General features: G+C 46.1%; 1 protein-coding gene across 3 annotated transcripts in view; it reads left to right on the forward strand.

The window, feature by feature from the left end:
- Positions 1–20,000, forward strand: part of LOC307244880 (receptor-type tyrosine-protein phosphatase mu-like) — a 103,945-nt gene that overhangs the window by 8,880 nt on the left and 75,065 nt on the right. For all 3 annotated transcript variants that reach the window (XR_013844662.1, XM_080020249.1, XM_080020250.1), the window contains exon 2: positions 18,740–18,850. Coding sequence is in view for 2 of the 3 variants with exons in the window: in XM_080020249.1 (XP_079876375.1) it covers positions 18,740–18,850 (111 nt within the window). In the remaining variant the exon portion in view is untranslated. The remainder of the gene's footprint in view (positions 1–18,739; positions 18,851–20,000) is intronic.

Below are 20,000 nucleotides of genomic sequence, written 5' to 3' on the forward strand. Positions count from 1 at the left end.
ACACACAGACACACACACACCCACCCACGCACACCAACACACACACACACACACACACGCACACACACACACACACACACACATCAACACACACCCACACCCACACACCCACACACACACACACACACAGACTGTCTCTAACAATAATCCTATGAATATGATAAGGGATTAGGGCCACAACACTAATCACATTGCAACTCTGCTGTGGGATTACACACACACACACACACACACATACACACACACACACACACACACACACACACACACACACACGCACGCGCACGCACACGTCGTGGTATTAATGCCAAGACATGCTGACTTTTCTAATCTGATGTGGGAGAAATGTTTTGGTTAAATCTTAGAAATGTCTTATCGTGTCTGTTTAACAAAGAAACTTAATCTGCGTCCGTCTGCTGCTTCGCTAATGAGACACTGAACCCCCCGAGCGTCTGGAAATATACTTTCATATCTGTGTGGTGGAACCAGGCAAGTTCCTCTGAACTACATGCACACACACACACACACACACACACACATATATATATGTATATATATATATATGTATATATGTGGCCGAGTGGCCCCCTGGCAGGGTGGGAATGAGGAGGCAGGCAGCGAGGACCGGCTCAGCGCTGTTTGCCGCGTGTTTGTTTCGGCGTGTGGCTCGTAGGCTTTCTTTTTATCATATCAACTGAGGGGCACTCTGCCCAAAACGATAAACAATAATAGAAATAATGAATCAGTGCGCCGGAGGAACGCCGGCTTCTCGGCCTCGCGGCGCTGCGTCTGGGCTTCTGCACGGCTGGCGAGCCCGTACGCTGATCGCTCACTGCAAGACGGACAAACTTGAAGAGAGCTTCCTGTCCCCAATCCGACCAATGAGCGACGCTCGGCCACTAATTCGGCCGGTTGGGGGCGGCCGTGACCCAGCTGCCACATACCCATAACGCCCGGCCAAGACTCGTGCGCGGACCTTCCGCCCAGTTTTTCCATAGTTAGGGCGAGTGCCACCGGGGCCTCCCGCCAAAAATGACCTCAAAGGGAGAAAATCCCGTGGAGGCCTGGTGAACCTCGGGGGTTCCAACAACTCACGGCTGTCGTCGTCGACCAACCTCCGAATCGTGTTTCTCAGCGTTTTATTAAAGTGCTCCATCAGAACGTCAGCCTGGGGACGGTGAACGCCGGTCCGAATTGAGCGGACACCCAATAACTCGGGGAGTTCCTGAAGTGTACGTGACATAAAGGGAGTGCCCTGGTCGGTCAGGATTTCCTTCCGAATCCCGACTTTTGGCCGAATTTTGGCCGTCATGCTGTGCAGAGGCACGGCTTCGGGGTACTGGGGAGCATGATCCACGAGGACTCATACAAACGATACCGGTGAGGCCAAAACGAGTCTTTCAAACGCCGAGGGTTGACCAGTTGACGTTCAGGACATGCAGTCGCACCACTTACGTATATCTACCCAAATACCCTGTCAATAATAGCGGGCCATTATCCGCCCTGGTGGTTCACCGTGTCGGGGGTGGCCGGCTGTCAGGTAGCGGCCAACCTCCCGGGAGAGACCCTGGCGGATCGTCAGGACCAACGTCTGGGTTATTTCCCCTCGTGTCCGAGGGTCACGGCTCGCTGGGTACAACCGTCCCCACTCCCCTGAAAGGCTGAAAGGCCGGTGGGCGGCGGGCAGGGCCGGCCCGGGCACGGAGAGGGGGGCTCGGGGCGCGTTCTGTGCGCCCGTCTCCCTCGCCGGCGGCGTGTGACGCGTCAACGGGGGGGGGGGGCGCAATCGGCGCCAGAACGGTGTGTTTTTGGTTTATATTCGGGTTGTTTTACGTTTCCTTATGGAAGGGAACAGGTGCATAACACTTACACTTTCTCCGTTACTCTCTCCCTGAGCGCCCCCTCTCCATGCATCATGTGTGGAAAATAATCTTAAGGAGTCCACGTCGTGCCCTGTTCCCCGTTAGATACTGTAGATAGATAGATAGATAGATAGATAGACAGACAGACAGACAGACAGACAGACAGACAGATAGATAGATAGATAGATAGATAGATAGATAGATAGATAGATAGACAGATAGATAGATAGACAGATAGATAGATAGATAGATAGATAGATAGATAGATAGATAGATAGATAGATAGATAGATAGATAGATAGATAGATAGATAGATAGATAGATAGACAGATAGACAGATAGATAGATAGATAGATAGATAGATAGATAGATTGATAGATTGATAGATTGATAGATAGTGAGATGACCTCTGACCTCTGGTTCTGGATCCAGCAGAGTACATCTGATCTTCATCTTGGTTTAAATATCATGTTTCCAGTTTTTCAGTCTTTTGTATCCTGCCACCTCTCCTCCTTCTGTCCATCTGCCTTTCTTTCTCTCCTTCTCTCTTTATTTCTCTCCTTCTTTCTCGCCTTCTCTCTTTATTTCTCTCCTTCTTTCTCTCCTTCTCTCTTTATTTCTCTCCTTCTTTCTCTCCTTCTCTCTTTATTTCTCTCCTTCTTTCTCGCCTTCTCTCTTTATTTCTCTCCTTCTTTCTCTCCTTCTCTCTTTATTTCTCTCCTTCTTTCTCTCCTTCTCTCTTTATTTCTCTCCTTCTTTCTCTCCTTCTCTCTTTATTTCTCTCCTTCTTTCTCTCCTTCTCTCTTTATTTCTCTCCTTCTTTCTCTCCTTCTCTCTTTATTTCTCTCCTTCTTTCTCTCCTTCTCTCTTTATTTCTCTCCTTCTTTCTCTCTGTCTTTCTTTCTTTCTCTCCTTTCTTTCCATTCACGTGGTTAGTGGTGGAATATCCTGAGGATGAACTAAATATTTAATAAAGATTTTCACTTTATTATAATCATTATGATAATTATCTGAAATCTCTTCATAGGGAACGTCTTGCACCACAGGCAGTGCGTGTGCATGTGCGTGTGCATGTGTGTGTGTGTGTGTGTGTGTGTGTGTGTGTGTGTGTGCGTGTGTGTGTGCGTATGCATGTGCGTGTGTGTGTGTGTGTGTTTGTTTAAGCCTGCAGCTTGTACTTAACCTATATTACCACAGTAAATATTCATTCTTTTTTATTATAGATATTATCTCTACGTAGGTTATAAAACTTTGGCTCAAAAGAAGTTATTACCATCACACGCAGGAAATAGTTATACATGTTATACTGGTATTACTGGTTGTACTGGTTATACTGGTTAAACTAGTGTAATTGGTTGTACTGGTTATACTGGTTTAACCGGTTAAACTGATTTAACTGGTTATATTGGGTATACTGTTTAAACTGGCTGTACTGGTTGTACCGGTTATATCGGTTATCCAGGTTGAACAGGTTATACTGGTTGTACAGATTTAATCAGCTTAACTGGTTATATTGGTTATACTGGTTATACTGGTTTAACAGGTTAAACTGATTTAACTGGTTACATTGGGTAAATTGGGTATACCGGTTAAAGTAGTTGTACTGGCTGTACTGGTTGTGCCGGTTATACTGGTTCTACAGGTTTAATTTGTTTAGCAGGTTATACTGGGCATACTGGCTATACTGGTTGTATTGGTTAATCTTGTTGCACTGGTTTTATTGATTATACTCATTGAACTGGTTGAACTGGTCATATTGGTTATATTGGTACTATATACTATATATATATATATATATATAATACTATAAACTAGTTGTAGATCACAGGCCCATTCACTCGCCTGATAAAAGGGCCCCATGGGGCAAAGGGCCAGGTGCTCGGGCCCCCTCCGCCCCCCACTCTGCACGTGCCCGGTGGGGTGGATGCCTTCATCGTGATGCACATTTTGAAAGTGTTGAAAGGATCCAGTTCCGTGTGATGCTGCTCACAGAGCTGCACTGTTCTCAGCGCTCCACTAGAACGATTGCCCAGTTGCCCTGGGAACCCAGATTTGGGCTGTTGGCAACCATCCCATGGGGTCTGGTTGCCCTGTTGTCAAACACTTTTCATATGTTTTCCAAAAGGAGCAGTCTCCCTGAAACCAGGAACAAGTAGTTTTAAAAACATCCCATAATAAGGGCTCATGTTGCTGAGCCCCAGCGAATAATCCCTCAATCGTGAAATGATACAAATTTGGCAACCATTTTGTCAGTCTTGGCAACCAACAGCTGACGCATGGTTCCCACTTGGAGAAGTCAGTGTGGGGCCCTGGTGGCCAGAAACAGAAATGCAACAGATGGAAACTGCGGCTTCCTCAAGTCTTTCTGGGTCAAGGTGTGTGTGTGTGTGTGTGTGTGTGTGTGTGTGTGTGTGTGTGTGTGTGTGTGTGTGTGTGTGTGTGTGTGTGCACGGCCTCAGGCTGATCTACTCCACACTGTGTCACCAGACTCTGATTAATGATTGGTTGAATGTGTGTCAGAGCGTAACCGTGGGATACCAAGAAGCTCCTCCGGGATTGGTCGCTGCTAAGAGGGTTTAAGAGAGAGAGAGAGAGAGAGAGAGGGTGTAAAGCGGGTGGCGGCCATTTTAGAACTTAACTTAATTTAGAGAAAGCTGTAAACTAGGACCCTGTACAGAACCTGGACCAAACCAGGACTGAACCTGGACCCAACCTGGACCAGGACTGAACCTGGACCGAACCTATAGTCTCCAGTTCTTTGAAGGAACATGGAGGAACGTGAAGGAACATGAAGGAACGTGGATCCTAGTATTAGTACTCATAGAATACTTGATACTCTGTCTGTCCTGTTTAAACAGGAGTTTCATGTTGATACCTGCTGTGTCAACAACTTACTGAGGGTGTGTGAGTGTGTTGTTGCTGGGGGTGCTGGTGGTGCTGGTGGTGCTGGGGATTCTGGGGGTGCTGGGGGTGCTGGTGGTGCTGGTGGTGCAGCATTGAGGGTGACTCTGTCCAATGTCACACAATGTCCAATGTTTGCAAGTGATGAGAGTCTGATCAGAGAGCAAAATGTCGTCCTGATGAAATCACCTGATCCGAGCGGAACCAAGATCTGAACACACGTGCAATGCACATGAACAAATGAGATGATTTGAGATGATTTTCACTACGATCTGTACGTTACATCTGAGTCGACAAAGTGCTTTGGGCGTGGTGAGGAGGCACCTGGTTACAGCTCGTCCAGGAAGGGAGGGAACGAGGGACCAGCAGGGTCACACCCAGGTAGCGGGCGACCAATCGACAGGACAGAAGGAGGCCGTGACATCATCGTGTGAAGCTACTGATGTAGTTACTGAGGTGGGTCTGGGTGACGGCGCTGCAGGAGCCCAGGGAGACGCTGGTGGAGAGGCAGAAGGTGCAGTCGGGGAGGAGGGAGAAATGGAGGACTGCTACTGTGGTCAGAGCGGTGCCGAGAGGAGGCAGTGAGGATGAGGAGGTGATGGAGGAGGCGTCAATGGAGACGATGGAGGAGGAGTCGATGGGGATGATGGAGGAGGAGTCCCTACGTACCAAACCTCGTCTAAAGGGGAAAAGCAACAGTCACATCGGCTCAGAGGTGGAAAAAATGGAAAACCGGGAAAAAAAGATGGAGTCAGACTCCAGGATGGAGGAGGAACCTGCTGAGAGTGAGAGCCAGACCCAGTGACAAGGGCCCTGCAACCGGACGACCAGAGGTGCTTATAGCAGCATAAAATGAGGCAGTTCCTGCAGAAAAGAAAAAAGCAGAAGGACGTAAAGGTCTTTTTGAGGACAAGGAGTTATTTGTTGTTTGTTGTTTGTTGTTTGTTGTTTGTTGTCTGTTGCCTCAGTCAGAACCCAGATGAGGAGCAAAGAAAAAGCTGCTTTTGCAGATCAGGAGCCTGCAGATTAAAGACGTTTGTACAAAAGGTGAAATTACAACCCAGCAATGGAGACGACACAGACACAGCACAAAGCCTCAGTTCTTCTCCTGTCTCACTCTCTCCTGTCTCACTCACTTCTGTCGCTCTCTCTTCTGTATCGCTCTCTTCTGTCTCACTCTCTCCTGTCCCACTGTCTCCTGTCTCTCTGCCTTTTTTACAATGCCTGGTTTTAGAGCAGGAACTCTCAACCTAAATGGAGCTAGAGACACAAGGAAAAGAGCATGTCTGTTCCAGACTTTATTATTATTATTATTATTATTATTATTATTATTATTATTATTATTATTATCTTTAGTTTTAATGTCTGTTATTATTATTATCTTTAGTTTTAATGTCTGTTGTTATTATTATTATTATTATTATTATTATTATTATTATTATTATTATTATTATTTTTTATTTTTTTTTTTTTTTTTTTTTTTTTTTTTAATTATTATCTTTAGTTTTAATGTCTGTTCCAGACTTGAAAACAATAGAGAACTGATGTCACTTTTATCCAAGAAACCCACAGTGATTCTTAATGAGACGGGCTGGAAGAGTGAGTGGGCGGGGCCACATGACCTCAACCAGCGGGGCGGGTTATTCTCTCTGAGTTTTACAGCTTTGTCTTTGGCTGCTGAACATTAGGGATGCAACGGATCACGAAAGTCACGGATCGCTTCATTTTTCAGATCAGTGAAAATTTAAAAAATTTGATAAAGGGAAACATTTATTCTGTAAAACACTTCAAGGAACTTTTGCCCACGGTCTTAAATGAAAACAACATTCAAAATGTCCAATGTTTCAGTAAAAGCTTAAAATACATAAAATATTCAACACTCAATTGTTAGATGAAAGTGCAATGTAAGACACGCGTGATACCTTCTTCATGTTCTGTCTTTTCTGTCTTTCTCTTCTTTTCACTGCAACTCTGCCTCCACATTTATGGAATTATGACTTTAAAAAGTGACAGCGGCAGTACAGCGTACTTCACTGGGATGGTTAAATGTTGCGATGGATCCGCGGTTGGCAGGCTGAACCGTGGGGGGCGACTCGAAGAAGACAAAGGGGGAAAGCAGAGCCGTCCAGGCCTGGGGCTCAGTGGACAGGAGCTTGGATCCAGAGCGACGCACGGAGAGCTGCACTCAACCTGAGGAGGACCAAGGCCTTCTGCAGCAACCGGCCCCAGGTCTCCGAGGAGACCGGCACAGAGGTGGAGGGGCCACTGGCTCCAGACCAGCTGTACATGGGGCGAGGCCACAGACGTAGATGAGCTTCCTGCAGAGTTTTTAAAAACTTTTGGGGAGGAAATAAACAAATGAATAAAAGTTTTTCATAAAATGGTTTTGCCTCTGAGCTGCAGGAGGGTGGTTTTAACCCTTTTACCACAAAAAGGCAACCTCCAAGACGTAGAGAGCCGGCGCCCGGTATCTCTGCTCGGCACGGACTACAAGCTCCTGTCCAAGGTTCTGGCAAAGAGACGGACAGAGGGAGGTCATGGCAGAGGTCATGGATCCGGAGCAGGCGCGCTGCGTGCCTTCTCGCTCCGTCCGAGACGGTATCTCACTGATTCGGGACGTCTGGGCTTCGTCTCTAGTTCGTTGGGTCCAGCGACGGGTCTCATTTCCCTGGACCAGCAAACGGCGTTCGATAGGGTCGAGCATCAATACTTGTGGAAAAGCTCGTTCTCAACCCAGGTCACACTGTTAAGATCAAGGTTTTGTATCAGGGCGTTGAGAGTGTGCTCAAGACCCCTGGGGGTCTGAGTCGGGCTTTTTAATGTGCACAGGGGGATCCCACAGGGCGGCTCGTTATCTGGCATGTCGACCTCACTCTCCATTGAGCCCATGTTCCAAAAGATCCAAAGTGTTTTAGAAGGGCTGCTTTTACCAGGTTGTAGCAGGAAAGATGTTGTATCGGCCTGTGCTGACGCTGTCACTGTCCTCACAGAGACAACAAACAAAACAAAACAAACAACAAAGAGGACATTGTAAAAGTGGTAGAAAGATTTTGGAACCATTTCGGCCGCAAGGGTGAATTGGGAGAAGAGCGGCGCGTCAGCTGTTGGGAGCCGGCCCACCGGGCTCCCTAAACTACCGGGAGGTCTCAGCCGGAGTAGGACTGGATTTAAATATTCGGGAGTTTGTCTCGGAAACCAACAGACGATGGAGAGAAACGAGAAGGAGTGACCGAGAAAGGGGAGGAGGAGGAAGAGTTCTGATCGTCACCGACCCGGCGGTCCCTGTGGCGCCGGGCGCTCTGGAGCCGCCCGCAGGTCTGACGAGGAGAACTCAGTGTCTCGTGGTTAATTTTTTTTTTTTTTGGGACAAACTCCACTGGGAATCTCCAAGTGTTTTATTTTTACCAAAAGAGGAAGGAGGACAGGGGGCTGATCCACACAGCAGGATCGCAACGTCTTGGCTTTCAGCGCGACCTCACCGGTGCCGGTGGTGCGGCGTGGAGGCGGTGTCTCCAGGAGGACGGGAAGGCGTGGCCTGCGCTTCAACCTGTTTCTAACTGATTTGACTTCCTCCTGACTTCACTTCAAAAAAATGCGCTCTCTTCTTAAATGGAGAATGCGAGAGCGGCCCCCGAAATTGGAGGAGTTGGATGCTGTGTGAAGGTCCAGAAGTCGTTTTTTTTTTTTGTTTTTTTTTGTCAGTCAGTGTTTATTACAATAAGAAGATAAAACAGATAAAATGTACAACATGTCAATGAGGAAAGATAAATATATATTTACATGTATAAAATAAGTTAAAACAGTGTGGGGGCGGGGCACGGACGGGCGGGGCACGGAGGGGCGGGGCACAACTGGTAGACTCCTTAAGATTGTGTTCCAACACATGACGCATGGAGAGGGGGTGATGGTGGAGAGAGTGACGGAGAAAGTGTCCCCGTCACGCAGGGTTTCCTTCAGTAAGCAGACGTTAGATAAAATAACCTGGATGTGAAATAAAAGCACTGTTCTGCGAGCAGCCGCCCGCTCTGTAGCTCTAGTGCTGACCCAGGTTGTTTGTTTTTTTTATCCACACCTTTAAAGCACCAGGAAAAAGATCATTGCTGCTTAAATGACTTCCTCACGGTCTGTTTGTCTGTTTGTTTGTTTGTTTCTTTATTTGTCTGTTTGTTTCTTTTGTTGTTGTTTTGTTGTTTTTATGAACTCATGTGGTTGTCTATTGAAAATATGTAAATAAAGGGTTTTTAAAAATAACCGCACCCCCCCTCCCTCTCTCTCTCTCTAAGGAAAGTGTTTTAGGAAAAGTGTTTGTGGCGTTGGTCAGGGCCAGAGTCTTCATCGATTTTAACTTTCACAGCTTGATGAAGAGTCTGGATGTCTTCATCAAGCGGTGGTGTTTTAATGACCACCAGTCATCTGTTCCCTGGTGGAGGACGACTCGTGCTTCCAGTCTGATTTTAACCTTTAGAGCTTTTATCGAACAGATTGTTGTTTTAATGTCTGCAACTGTGAACTGGAGAAAATGTTGAAATAAAGAAGAATAATTAAATCAAAATCTCTGTCTCTCTCTCTGTCTCTCTCTCTCTGTCTCTCTCTCTCTCTGTCTCTCTCTCTCTCTCTCTGTCTCCCTGTCTCTCTCTCTCTGTCTCTCTCTGTCTCTCTGTCTCTCTCTCTGTCTCTCTCTCTGTCTCTCTCTCTCTGTCTCTCTCTCTCTCTCTGTCTCCCTGTCTCTCTCTCTCCTTCAGGTTAGTGTTGACCTTCTCTTGACCAGGGAGATCATAAGGTGGTGTGTGTGTGTGTGTGTGTGTGTGTGTGTGTGTGTGTGTGTGTGTGTGCGTATTTTAGTGTGTGTGTGTGTATGTTAGTGAATTTCAGTGTGTGTGTGTGTGGGTGTGTGTGCATATTTTGGTGTATTTTAGTGTGTGTGTGTGTGTGTGTGTGTATGTGCGTGCGTGCATGTGTAGTTTAGTGTATTTTAGTGTGTGTGTGCCAAATAGCTGTCAAGGTGCCATCCTTGACATTTCTGCTGCCATGTGTGTGTGTGTTGTGTGTGTGTGTGTTGTGTAAACGTGTGTTGTGTGTAAATGCAGCAGGTGTGTTAACAGTGCAAGTGTGCTTGTACTACAAGTACCTCTAGTACAAGCAGTACCTCTGTCACCAGCAGTACCTCTCCTCTAGAACCAGAAGTACCTCTAGCACCATTAATACCTCTAGCACCAGCAATACCTCTAGCACCAGTAGTACCTCTAGTACCAGCAATACCTCTAGCACCAGTAGTACCTCTAGCACCAGCAGTACCTGTAGTACCAGTAGTACCTCTAGCACCAGCAATACCTCTAGTACCAGCAGTACCTCTCCTCTAGTACCAGCAGTACCTCTAGCACCAGCGGTACCTCTACTACCAGCAGTACCTCTAGCACCAGCAATACCTCTAATACCAGCAGTACCTCTAGTACCAGCAGTACCTCTAGTACCAGCAGTACCTCTAGCACCAGCAATACCTCTAGTACCAGCAGTACCTCTAGTACCAGCAGTACCTCGAGCACCAGCAATACCTCTAGTACCAGCAGTGCCTCTAGTACCAGCAGTACCTCTAGTACCAGCAGTACCTCGAGCACCAGCAATACCTATAGCACCAGCAGTACCTCTAGCACCGGCAGTACCTCAAGTACCAGCAGTACCTCAAGCACCAGCAATACCTTTAGCACCAGGGGTACCTCTAGCAGCAGCAGTACCTCTAGCACCAGCAATACCTCTAGTACCAGCAGTACCTCTCCTCTAGTACCAGCAGCACCTCTAGCACCAGTGGTACCTCTAGTACCAGCAGTACCTCTAGCACCAGCGGTACCTCTACTACCAGCAGTACCTCTAGCACCAGCGGTACCTCTACTACCAGCAGTACTTCTAGTACCAGGAGTACCTCTAGCACCAGCGGTACCTCTACTACCAGCAGTACTTCTAGTACCACTGAAATGAATTATAACGCAAACTGGCTGTGGTGATGCACTAACCCATCACTTCCAGCAGGGGGAGCAGTGATGATGGAAAGTTGAGTCACTCAATAAGAAGAACAAACGTGTTCATCCCAGAAGGAACCTGGGAAGTGAATGTGAATCCAGAATAAAAACATTTCCACAAAGATCTGCAGATGTAGGTCACACTGTGTGTGTGTGTGTGTGTGTGTGTGTGTGTGTGTGTGTGTGTGTGTGTGTGTGTGTGTGTGTGTGTGTGTGTGTGTGTGTGTGTGTGTGCGTGTGTGTCCATCTGTTGACTTCAGGATTATTCTGAATTACGTTTCATAGTGTTCTGTTCTACTGTGTCATGAGGAGGAAGCATCTCCTCCTCCTCCTCCTCCTCCTCCTCCTCCTCCTTTTTCTGCTGTCCTTGCCAGAGGGCGGAGCCTAAAGCAGGTCTGACTGTGTGTTTTGTGTTTTACAGATAATTACTAATAATTATCATATTATTCCAAAACCACCAGAAGCCTCAAGTCAACACCCCCCCACCACCCCCCCCCCCCACACACACACAAACACACACGCACACACACACTCACACACAAACACACACACACACACACACACTCACACACAAACTGCCAGCGGCGGTGTAGCACTCGCTGCATTATTCATGTTTCGGCCGAGGGCGAGTTCACGAGCAGCGCTAACTATTAGCTTCCAATTACTGTTGATCCTAATGATCATAACACACGCACTCACACACACACACACAGAAAATCACAAACACGCACACAGAACAACACACACACCACAAACACACACACACACACACACAGCAAATCACAAACACATAGACAGGACAACACACACACATCACACAAACACACACACACACACACATAACAACACACACACACACACAGAACAACACAAACACACAAACAGAACAACACAGACAAAATGAACAACACACACACACAGAGAACAACACACACAGAACAAGACACACGCACACAGAGCAACACACACACACACACACACAGAACAACACAAACAGAACAACACACACAAAATGAACAACACACAGAACAAGACACACGCACACAGAGCAACACACAGAACATTTACATTTTTACATTTCGTCATTGATCAGACGCTTTTATCCAAAGCGACTTACAATTGTTCAAACACCGACGGACGCAGCCATCAGGAGCAATGAGGGGTTAAGTGTCTTGCTCAAGGACACTACAGCATGCTAGCAGGAGGAGCCTGGGATCCAACCAGCAACCTTTAGATGACTAGACCACCAGCTCTACCGCCTGAGCTACCATCCCCGAACAACACAAACAGAACAACACACACAAAATGAACAACACACACACAGAGAACAACACACACAGAACAAGACACACGCACACAGAGCAACACACACACACACATTGTGATGCTCGCGGTCACCACAGTGTGTGTGTGTGTGTGTGTGTGTGTGTGTGTGTGTGTGTCACAATGCGAGCTTGTCAACTAAATGCCACCGGCCACATCACTCAGTGTGTGTGTGTGTGTGTGACAGGACCCATCTTTTGCTCTATTTTTCTGCTGTCACATTCGATCACACACATACACACACCACACATGTACACACGCACCACACACGCACACACACGCAACACACTCACACACACTCACACACACACACACACACACACACCTACACTCTGTAGCTGTATCGCACATCAGATCAGAGAACACGTTAGTGACGCCTGAATGGAGCAAATAATTGCTCCGCATGTAAGAGTTGTATATATATATATATATATATGTGTGTGTGTGTGTGTGTGTGTGTGTGTGTGTGTGTGTGTGTGTGTGTGTGTTTCTGTGTGAGTGTGTGTGTGTGTGTATGTGTGTGTGTGTGTGTGTGTGTGTGTGTAGAGTAGAAAGTAGAAAGTAGAAAGTAAGTAGACAGGAAGTACAAATGCAGTAGACAGGAAGTAGAAAGGCACCTTCTGACTTTCAGAATAAAGGAAGTGACACTAACCTGTGTGTCGGTTCTCCATCCTCCTCCCCTCTATCTCTGAGAATAACCTAATGCCAACGGGGCGGCCCAACCCACATCCCCCACAATGCACTATGTTCCAGTCACGGCCCCATATCTCCTGATCGGACCAAACGTATCAATCACTGTGATTGGGTCGAAGACGAGAGAATTAAATATGAAATATCATCACTTTTATTCTTCTTCCTTCACAAAAACAATTCATCTGAAGCTCACCTACACTGTCTCACTCACACACACACACACACACACACACACACACACACACACACACACACACACACACACACACACAGTGTAATCATATTCATGTGTTTGTTTGAGGTCGATCTGCTGTTTAGGATTCAGCTGCAGCCTCTGTCTGAGATGGTGTGTGTGTGTGTGTGTGTGTGTCTGTGTGTGTGTGTGTGTGTGTGTGTCTGTGTGTGTGTGTGTGTGTGTGTGTGTGTGTGTGTGTGTGTGTCTGTGTGTCTGTGTGTGTGTGTGTGTGTGTGTGTGTGTGTGCGTGTGCGTGTGCGTGTGTGTGTGCGCATGTCCTCTGAAAATGATGTCTTGGTGTGTGTGTGTTCGGGGGGGGTGACTTTTGATATGAATCAACTTATTGATCTTTATCACCATGACAACATGATGCTCAGGATGTCGTGTGGAACCTGCTGCAGAGATTTACTGAGAAATACCTCCATGTTGTGTTTGTGTTGTCATGTTTATGTTGTTGTGTTTGTGTTGTTGTAAATGTTGTTGTTTTGTTTGCATTTTTGTGTTTGTGTTGTTGTTGTGTTTATTTACTTGTTGTTGTGTTTATTTAGTTGTCATTGTTGTGTTTGTGTTTGTGGTGTGGGGATGGTCTGGTTGAGCAGCCACACCTGACCTGGATCTAGGTGATTGGGTTAGGGTGGCTGCATACCTGTTGCTCATTGGTTGGGCTAACAAGCAGCAGGTAAAACCACCGTCCCCACACTCACTCAGGAGAGGAGCCCTGTTGTGACATGTTCTATCTGCTCCTGGCTTGTTCCACCTGGCCCCCTCTCCACAATAAACTGGTGTTAACAACCCCCCATGGTCTGTCTCTGTGCTGGAGGGCCCTGAAAACGCCACTTGGGTGGCGTTTGGTTGCAGAACTGCCACAGTGTTGTTATGTTTTTGTAGTTGTTGTGTTTGTGTCATTGTTGTGTTTGTCTCATTGTTTTTGTGTTCTTGTCGTGCTTGTGTTGTGTTTATGTTGTTGTGCTTGTGTTGTTATATTTGTGCTGTTGTGTTTGTGTTGTTGAGTTTTTGTTTTGTTGTTGTGTTTTTGTTGTTGTTGTGGTTTTGTTGTTGTCTTTGTATTGTTTTTGTGTTGTTGTGTTTGTGTTGTTTTTGTGTTGTTGTGTTTTTATTATTGTGTTGTTGTGTCTGTGTTCCGTGTTCTTCTTGTGTTGTTGGGATTATGTTGTTGTGTTTGTGTTGTTGTGTTCCGTGTTGTTGTTGTTGTTGTGTTTGCGTTCTTTTTGTGTTGTTGTATTTCTGTTGTTGTGTTTGTGTTGTTGTGTTCCGTGTTGTTGTTGTGTTGCTGTTCTTTTTGTGTTGTTGTATTTCTGTTGTTGTGTACCATGCTGTTTATGTGTTGTTTATGTGTTGTTGCATTCTTTATTTTTGTGTTGTTGTGTTTGTGTGTTCTCTAAACCAGTTTCATACCAGCTTCAAATCAGTATTCAATCAGTTTCAAATCGTCTTCAAACTGTCCTCTAATCGGCTTCAAACTGGTTTCAAACTGGCTACAAACCAGCTTCTAATCGGCCTCGAATTGGTTTCAAATCGGCTCAAAACCGGCTTCAAACCAGCTTCAAACCAGCTTCAAACCAGCTTCAAACCAGTTTCAAACCAGCTTTAAACCGATGCTTCTAGTGTTTTGGACAAAAACAATTGTTTAGTATTTTGATTATATTTAAAAAAAAAATTTTTATTTTATTATTTAATTTCATTGCATTTTAGATGTAATTGATGGTGCGGTACATCACCATGACAACCTTATTAGTGTGTTTTAGTAGGATTTCAAATCAGTTATTATATTATTATTATAAATTGAAACATCAGTTCTGTCAAACTTATTCACACACTGTGTGTGTGTGTGTGTGTGTGTGTGTGTGTGTGTGTCTGTGTGTGTGTGTGTGTGTGTGTGTGTGTGTGTGTGTGCGTGTGCAGAGTATTTAACATGCATGTGGTCACTCAGTGTTAGAGCAGTGTGAAACAAGAAAGCTCTGTGTGTGTTTTAGTGTGTATTTGTGTGTTTTGTGTGTGTATGTGTGTGTGTTTTGGTGAGTGTGTATGTCGTAGTGTGTGTGTGTGTGTGTGTGTGTGTGTGTGTGTGTGTGTGTGTGTGTGTGTGTGTGTGTGTCTGTGTGGGTGTGTGTCTAAGCTGATTATGCATCATCTGGGAGGTTTTGCTTGGAACTGGAAGTGTCATGGCCGCTCTCCAAATAAACGCTGCACCCTAATTGGACAAGGGCGTCAACCACCAGATTCCAGGCGTTAACATCCCAGTGCATGCTGGGATATGATGATGGAGGGAGGAGATACTGGAGGACAGACAGACAGACACACACACACGCACACTAAAACACACACATACACACACTAAAACACACACACACGCATAAAACAGCTTGACCAGAGAGTGAGGTGCGATATAAAATATAAATAATAACATCAAGTATAATCTTATAATATCAAACATAATAATATAATGATACCAAATATGATAATAGTCGATATATGAAACTTAATATATGAAAATAATCATATGTTAAATTCTAATATAATAATATTATTACACAATAATATTCAATATGATGACATAGTACTGCGAAATATTTTGACATTTGAACTCAAAACATGTTAAAAACACGTCAAAACCTCCACCTGCTCCATGTGAAGCCGATCTGAGGCTTTTCCCTGTAGCAGCCAATCAGAGCACAGCCACTAAGTCACCTGACTGATAAGCCACGCCCCCTACATTGGACACCAGCTTGGGCACAAGATGAGAAATAAATGTTTGTTGTGGTGAATGGACCTGATTTACAAAATATGATATGAAATATGATTATAGATATGAACATAACTCTATCGCCCCCTAGTGCCAGGGAAACACAGTGATGGATGAAGGATGAGAGAGGAGGAGGAGGAGGAGGAGGAGGAGAGAGGAAGAGGAGGTGGAGGAGGAGAGGGGAGGAGGGGAGGTGGAGAAAGGGAAGAGGAGAAGGAGGTGGAGCGGAGGGGGTAGAGGAGGAGGGGAGGATGAGAGGGGGGGAAAAGGAGGTGGTGGAGATGGAAGAGAGGAGGAGGAGGAGACAGGGAAGAGCAGAAGGAGGTGGAGATTAGGAGGAAGAGGAAGAGGAGGAGAGGGGAAGGGGGTGGAGAAGGAGGAGAGGAGAAGGAGGTGGAAAAGGAGGAGAGAGGAGGAGGGGGAGGTGCTGGAGGGGTGGTGGACGAGGAGAGGGGAAGAGGATGTTGAGAAGGAGGAGAGGAGGAGGAGAAAAAGAGGTGGAGAGGAGTAGTTGGAGGAGGTGAGGGCAGGAGGTGGAGGAGGAGGAGGAGAGGAAGAGGAGAAGGAAGTGGGGGAGGAAGAGGAGGAGAGGGGATGAGGAGAGGAGGAGGACAGGGGAGGTGGAGGAGGAGAAGAGAGGAGGTGGAGGAAGAGGTATGTATTGATCAGTGCAGCAGGTCACCAACTGCAAATCAATACACACATGATGATGAATTACTAACGTTACACAGAAAGACGATGGAAGTTCTTTACCACTATCAACTGTGTATGGGTGGTGGGCTGGTGGGTGGAGGCTAGGGTGTGGTGGGTGTTGGGTGGAGGCTAGTGGACACCGTTGGGTGGAGGCTGGTGGAGGTGACAGAGCATTCGTTATTCTGGGTGTTTCTATTCTGTTCTTTTGTGAACAGGATCCTTCCTGCAGGGCTAGTTAATGGGGTGGCTGACAGGAAGTAGTAATGGGGTGGCTGACAGGAAGTAGCAGTGGGGTGGCTGACAGGAAGTAGTAATGGGGTGGCTGACAGGAAGTAGGGGTGGGGTGACTGACAGGAAGTAGCAGTGGGGTGGCTGACAGGAAGTAGCAGTGGGGTGGCTGACAGGAAGTAGTAATGGGGTGGCTGACAGGAAGTAGGGGTGGGGTGGCTGACAGGAAGTAGTAGTGGGGTGGCTGACAGGAAGTAGTAGTGGGGTGGCTGACAGAAAGTGGCAGTGGGGTGACTGACAGGAAGTAGTAGTGGGGTGGCTGACAGGAAGTAGTAGTGGGGTGGCTGACAGAAAGTGGCAGTGGGGTGGCTGACAGGAAGTAGTAGTGGGGTGGCTGACAGGAAGTAGTAGTGGGGTGGCTGACAGGATGTAGTGGTGGGGTGACTGACAGGAAGTAGCAGTGGGGTGGCTGACAGGAAGTAGTAGTGGGGTGGCTGACAGGAAGTTGTAGTGGGGTGGCTGACAGGAAGTAGTAGTGGGGTGGCTGACAGGAAGTAGTAGTGGGGTGGCTGACAGGAAGTTGTAGTGGGGTGGCTGACAGGAAGTAGTAGTGGGGTTGCTGACAGGAAGTAGTAGTGGGGTGGCTGACAGGAAGTTGTAGTGGGGTGGCTGACAGGAAGTAGTAATGGGGTGGCTGACAGGAAGTAGTGGTGGGGTGACTGACAGGAAGTAGTAGTCCGGTGACTGACAGGAAGTAGTAGTGGGGTGGCTGACAGGAAGTAGTAATGGGATGGCTGACAGGAAGTAGTGGTGGGGTGACTGACAGGAAGTAGCAGTGGGGTGGCTGACAGGAAGTAGTAGTGGGGTGGCTGACAGGAAGTTGTAGTGGGGTGGCTGACAGGAAGTAGTAGTGGGGTGGCTGACAGGAAGTAGTGGTGGGGTGGCTGACAGGAAGTAGTAGTGGGGTGACTGATGGGGGTAGTAGTGGGGTGGTTGACAGGAAGTAGTAATGGGGTGAATGACAGGAGGTAGTAGTGGAGTGACTGACAGAAAGTAGTAGTGGGGTTATTGACAGGAAGTAGTGGGGTTACTGACAGGAAGTGGTGTGGTTACTAACAGGAAGTAGTTGCTCCATTTGGGTTCTTGCTCTGTCCAAACATCTCTGTATTTATTTCCATCATCAAACTCAAAATAGAAAGAGTATGTGCCTGTTTACTGCGGCTGCCATGGTGATGAATCTCTGGTGTCTCTTGTGTGGTGCAGTTTGGACCCCAAGGTCAGTCGGGTGGAGTTGTATGGAAGGGTGGAGGAGAAACCAGGTCTGGTCTTCAGAAGTTTAACTCCATGAAGATAATGTGGTGTTTCCATTACAGCTGCAGTAACACAACTGTGCAAGTACACACAGTGACAGTGTGTGTGTGTGTGTGTGTGTGTGTGTTTTATGATCTTAGGAAACAGATTGCAAAGTGTGTTTTCAACCTCACGATGACAATCTGTTGATGAGATCACACAATGCCCCAGGGTGTGTGTTGTGTGTGTGTGTGTGTGTGTGTGTGTGTGTGTGTGTGTGTGTGTGTGTGTGTGTGTGTGTGTGTGTGTGTGTGTGTGTGTGTGTGCGTGCGCGTGTGTAAACGCCTTCTGTTAAACAAAAGAATGAACCTTCTGGACATTTAATGTCAACACTGCTAGATCACACACACACACACACACACACTCACCCTCTCATTCAGAGCGTGGATTCCACGCTCGGTGGCTTTATTACATGAAAGGGCTGACAGGCATCAAAACCCCCAGTGTCACTAAAAATACTGCTGCACTGTTAGGACACACACTTACACTACGACACACACACACACACACACACACACACACACTATGACAAATACACACATGCAAACATATACACACAAAACACACTATAACACACACACACACACACATACACACACACACATGAAGACAGCAGTTTTTGTCACCATGTAACCAGTGTGTGCTATGTGTGTAACCAGTGTGTCCTTTCCGACAGGGTGTGTATCAGACTCCTCTGACTGTGGTTTCATTCAGTCCAAAGATGACGACTTCGATTGGCTCCACGGAGACACCAGGAGCTCGGCGGCCAGCGGCTGGATGCCCACAGGTACGCCCTTCTACCTTCCCACAGCACTACTCTAATTATGATCTCACTGCACTACTCGTATTTTTAAGTCTCGCCACAGTACATTTATTTGGAAGTTTCATAGAAGTACTCTTATTTTGAAGTCCTACCACATGACTGTTATTTAGAACTGTCACTGCACTACTCTTATTTTGAAGTCTCATCAAAGTGCTGTTATTTTGAATTCTTCCCACAGTACTCCTATTTTGAAGTCTCACCATAGTACTATTATTTAGGGGGCAGTGGCTCAGGAGGTAGAGCGGGTTCGATCCCTGGCTCCTCCTGGTAGCATGCTGAAGTGTCCTTGAGCAAGACACTGAACCCCAAGCTGCTCCTGATGCTGCGTCCATTGGTGTATGTATCATTGTAAGATGCTCTGATTAATGACGTAATCTCATGTCATTTAGAAGTTTCAGTACTGTTGTACTGAAGTTTCACCATACTACTGTTATTTCGAAATTTCGCTGCAGTATTATCGTTTTGAAGTCTCGCGATGGCGCTCTTATTTTGAAATCTCACCGCAGTATTGTTATTTTGGATTTTCCTCATAGTACTCCTTTTTTGAAGCTATACTTAATTCATGTTTATAAAAACAGAAGTATTTAATACTTCGATTTGAACGTGTTGTACTTTATTCAATGTGGAGGGTTAGTAAACACACCAGTACGGAGGCTCTAAAGGGACAAATACATTCAATTGTTCTTCATTCCACCTGGCATTGGGTCGTGGGGGCGGGGCTTAATTATACCTGCTTCCTGATTAGTCACTCCGTGGTTGATGCAAACACAAAACGCATCACTCCACGTCACGTTGATTAGATTAGATTAGATTAGATTGGATTACACTAGAATGAAGTTGATACAATTCGATGACATTAAATTAGATTGAATTCAATTAAATTATATTATATTAGATGAGATTAGATTAGATTAGATTAGATTAGGTTAGATTAGTTTACAGTAGAGTACAGTTGATTCGATTTAATTAGATTAGATTATAGTAGAGTACAGGTGATTAGATTAGATTAGAATAATTTCGATTACATGAGATTAAATTCGATTAGATTAGATTGGATTCGAATAATTTAGATTAGATTAGATTTGATTAGATTTGATTTGATTAGGTTTGAATA

The sequence above is a fragment of the Zeus faber genome, assembly GCF_960531495.2.
Source record: "Zeus faber genome assembly, chromosome: 19".
NCBI lineage: Eukaryota > Metazoa > Chordata > Actinopteri > Zeiformes > Zeidae > Zeus > Zeus faber.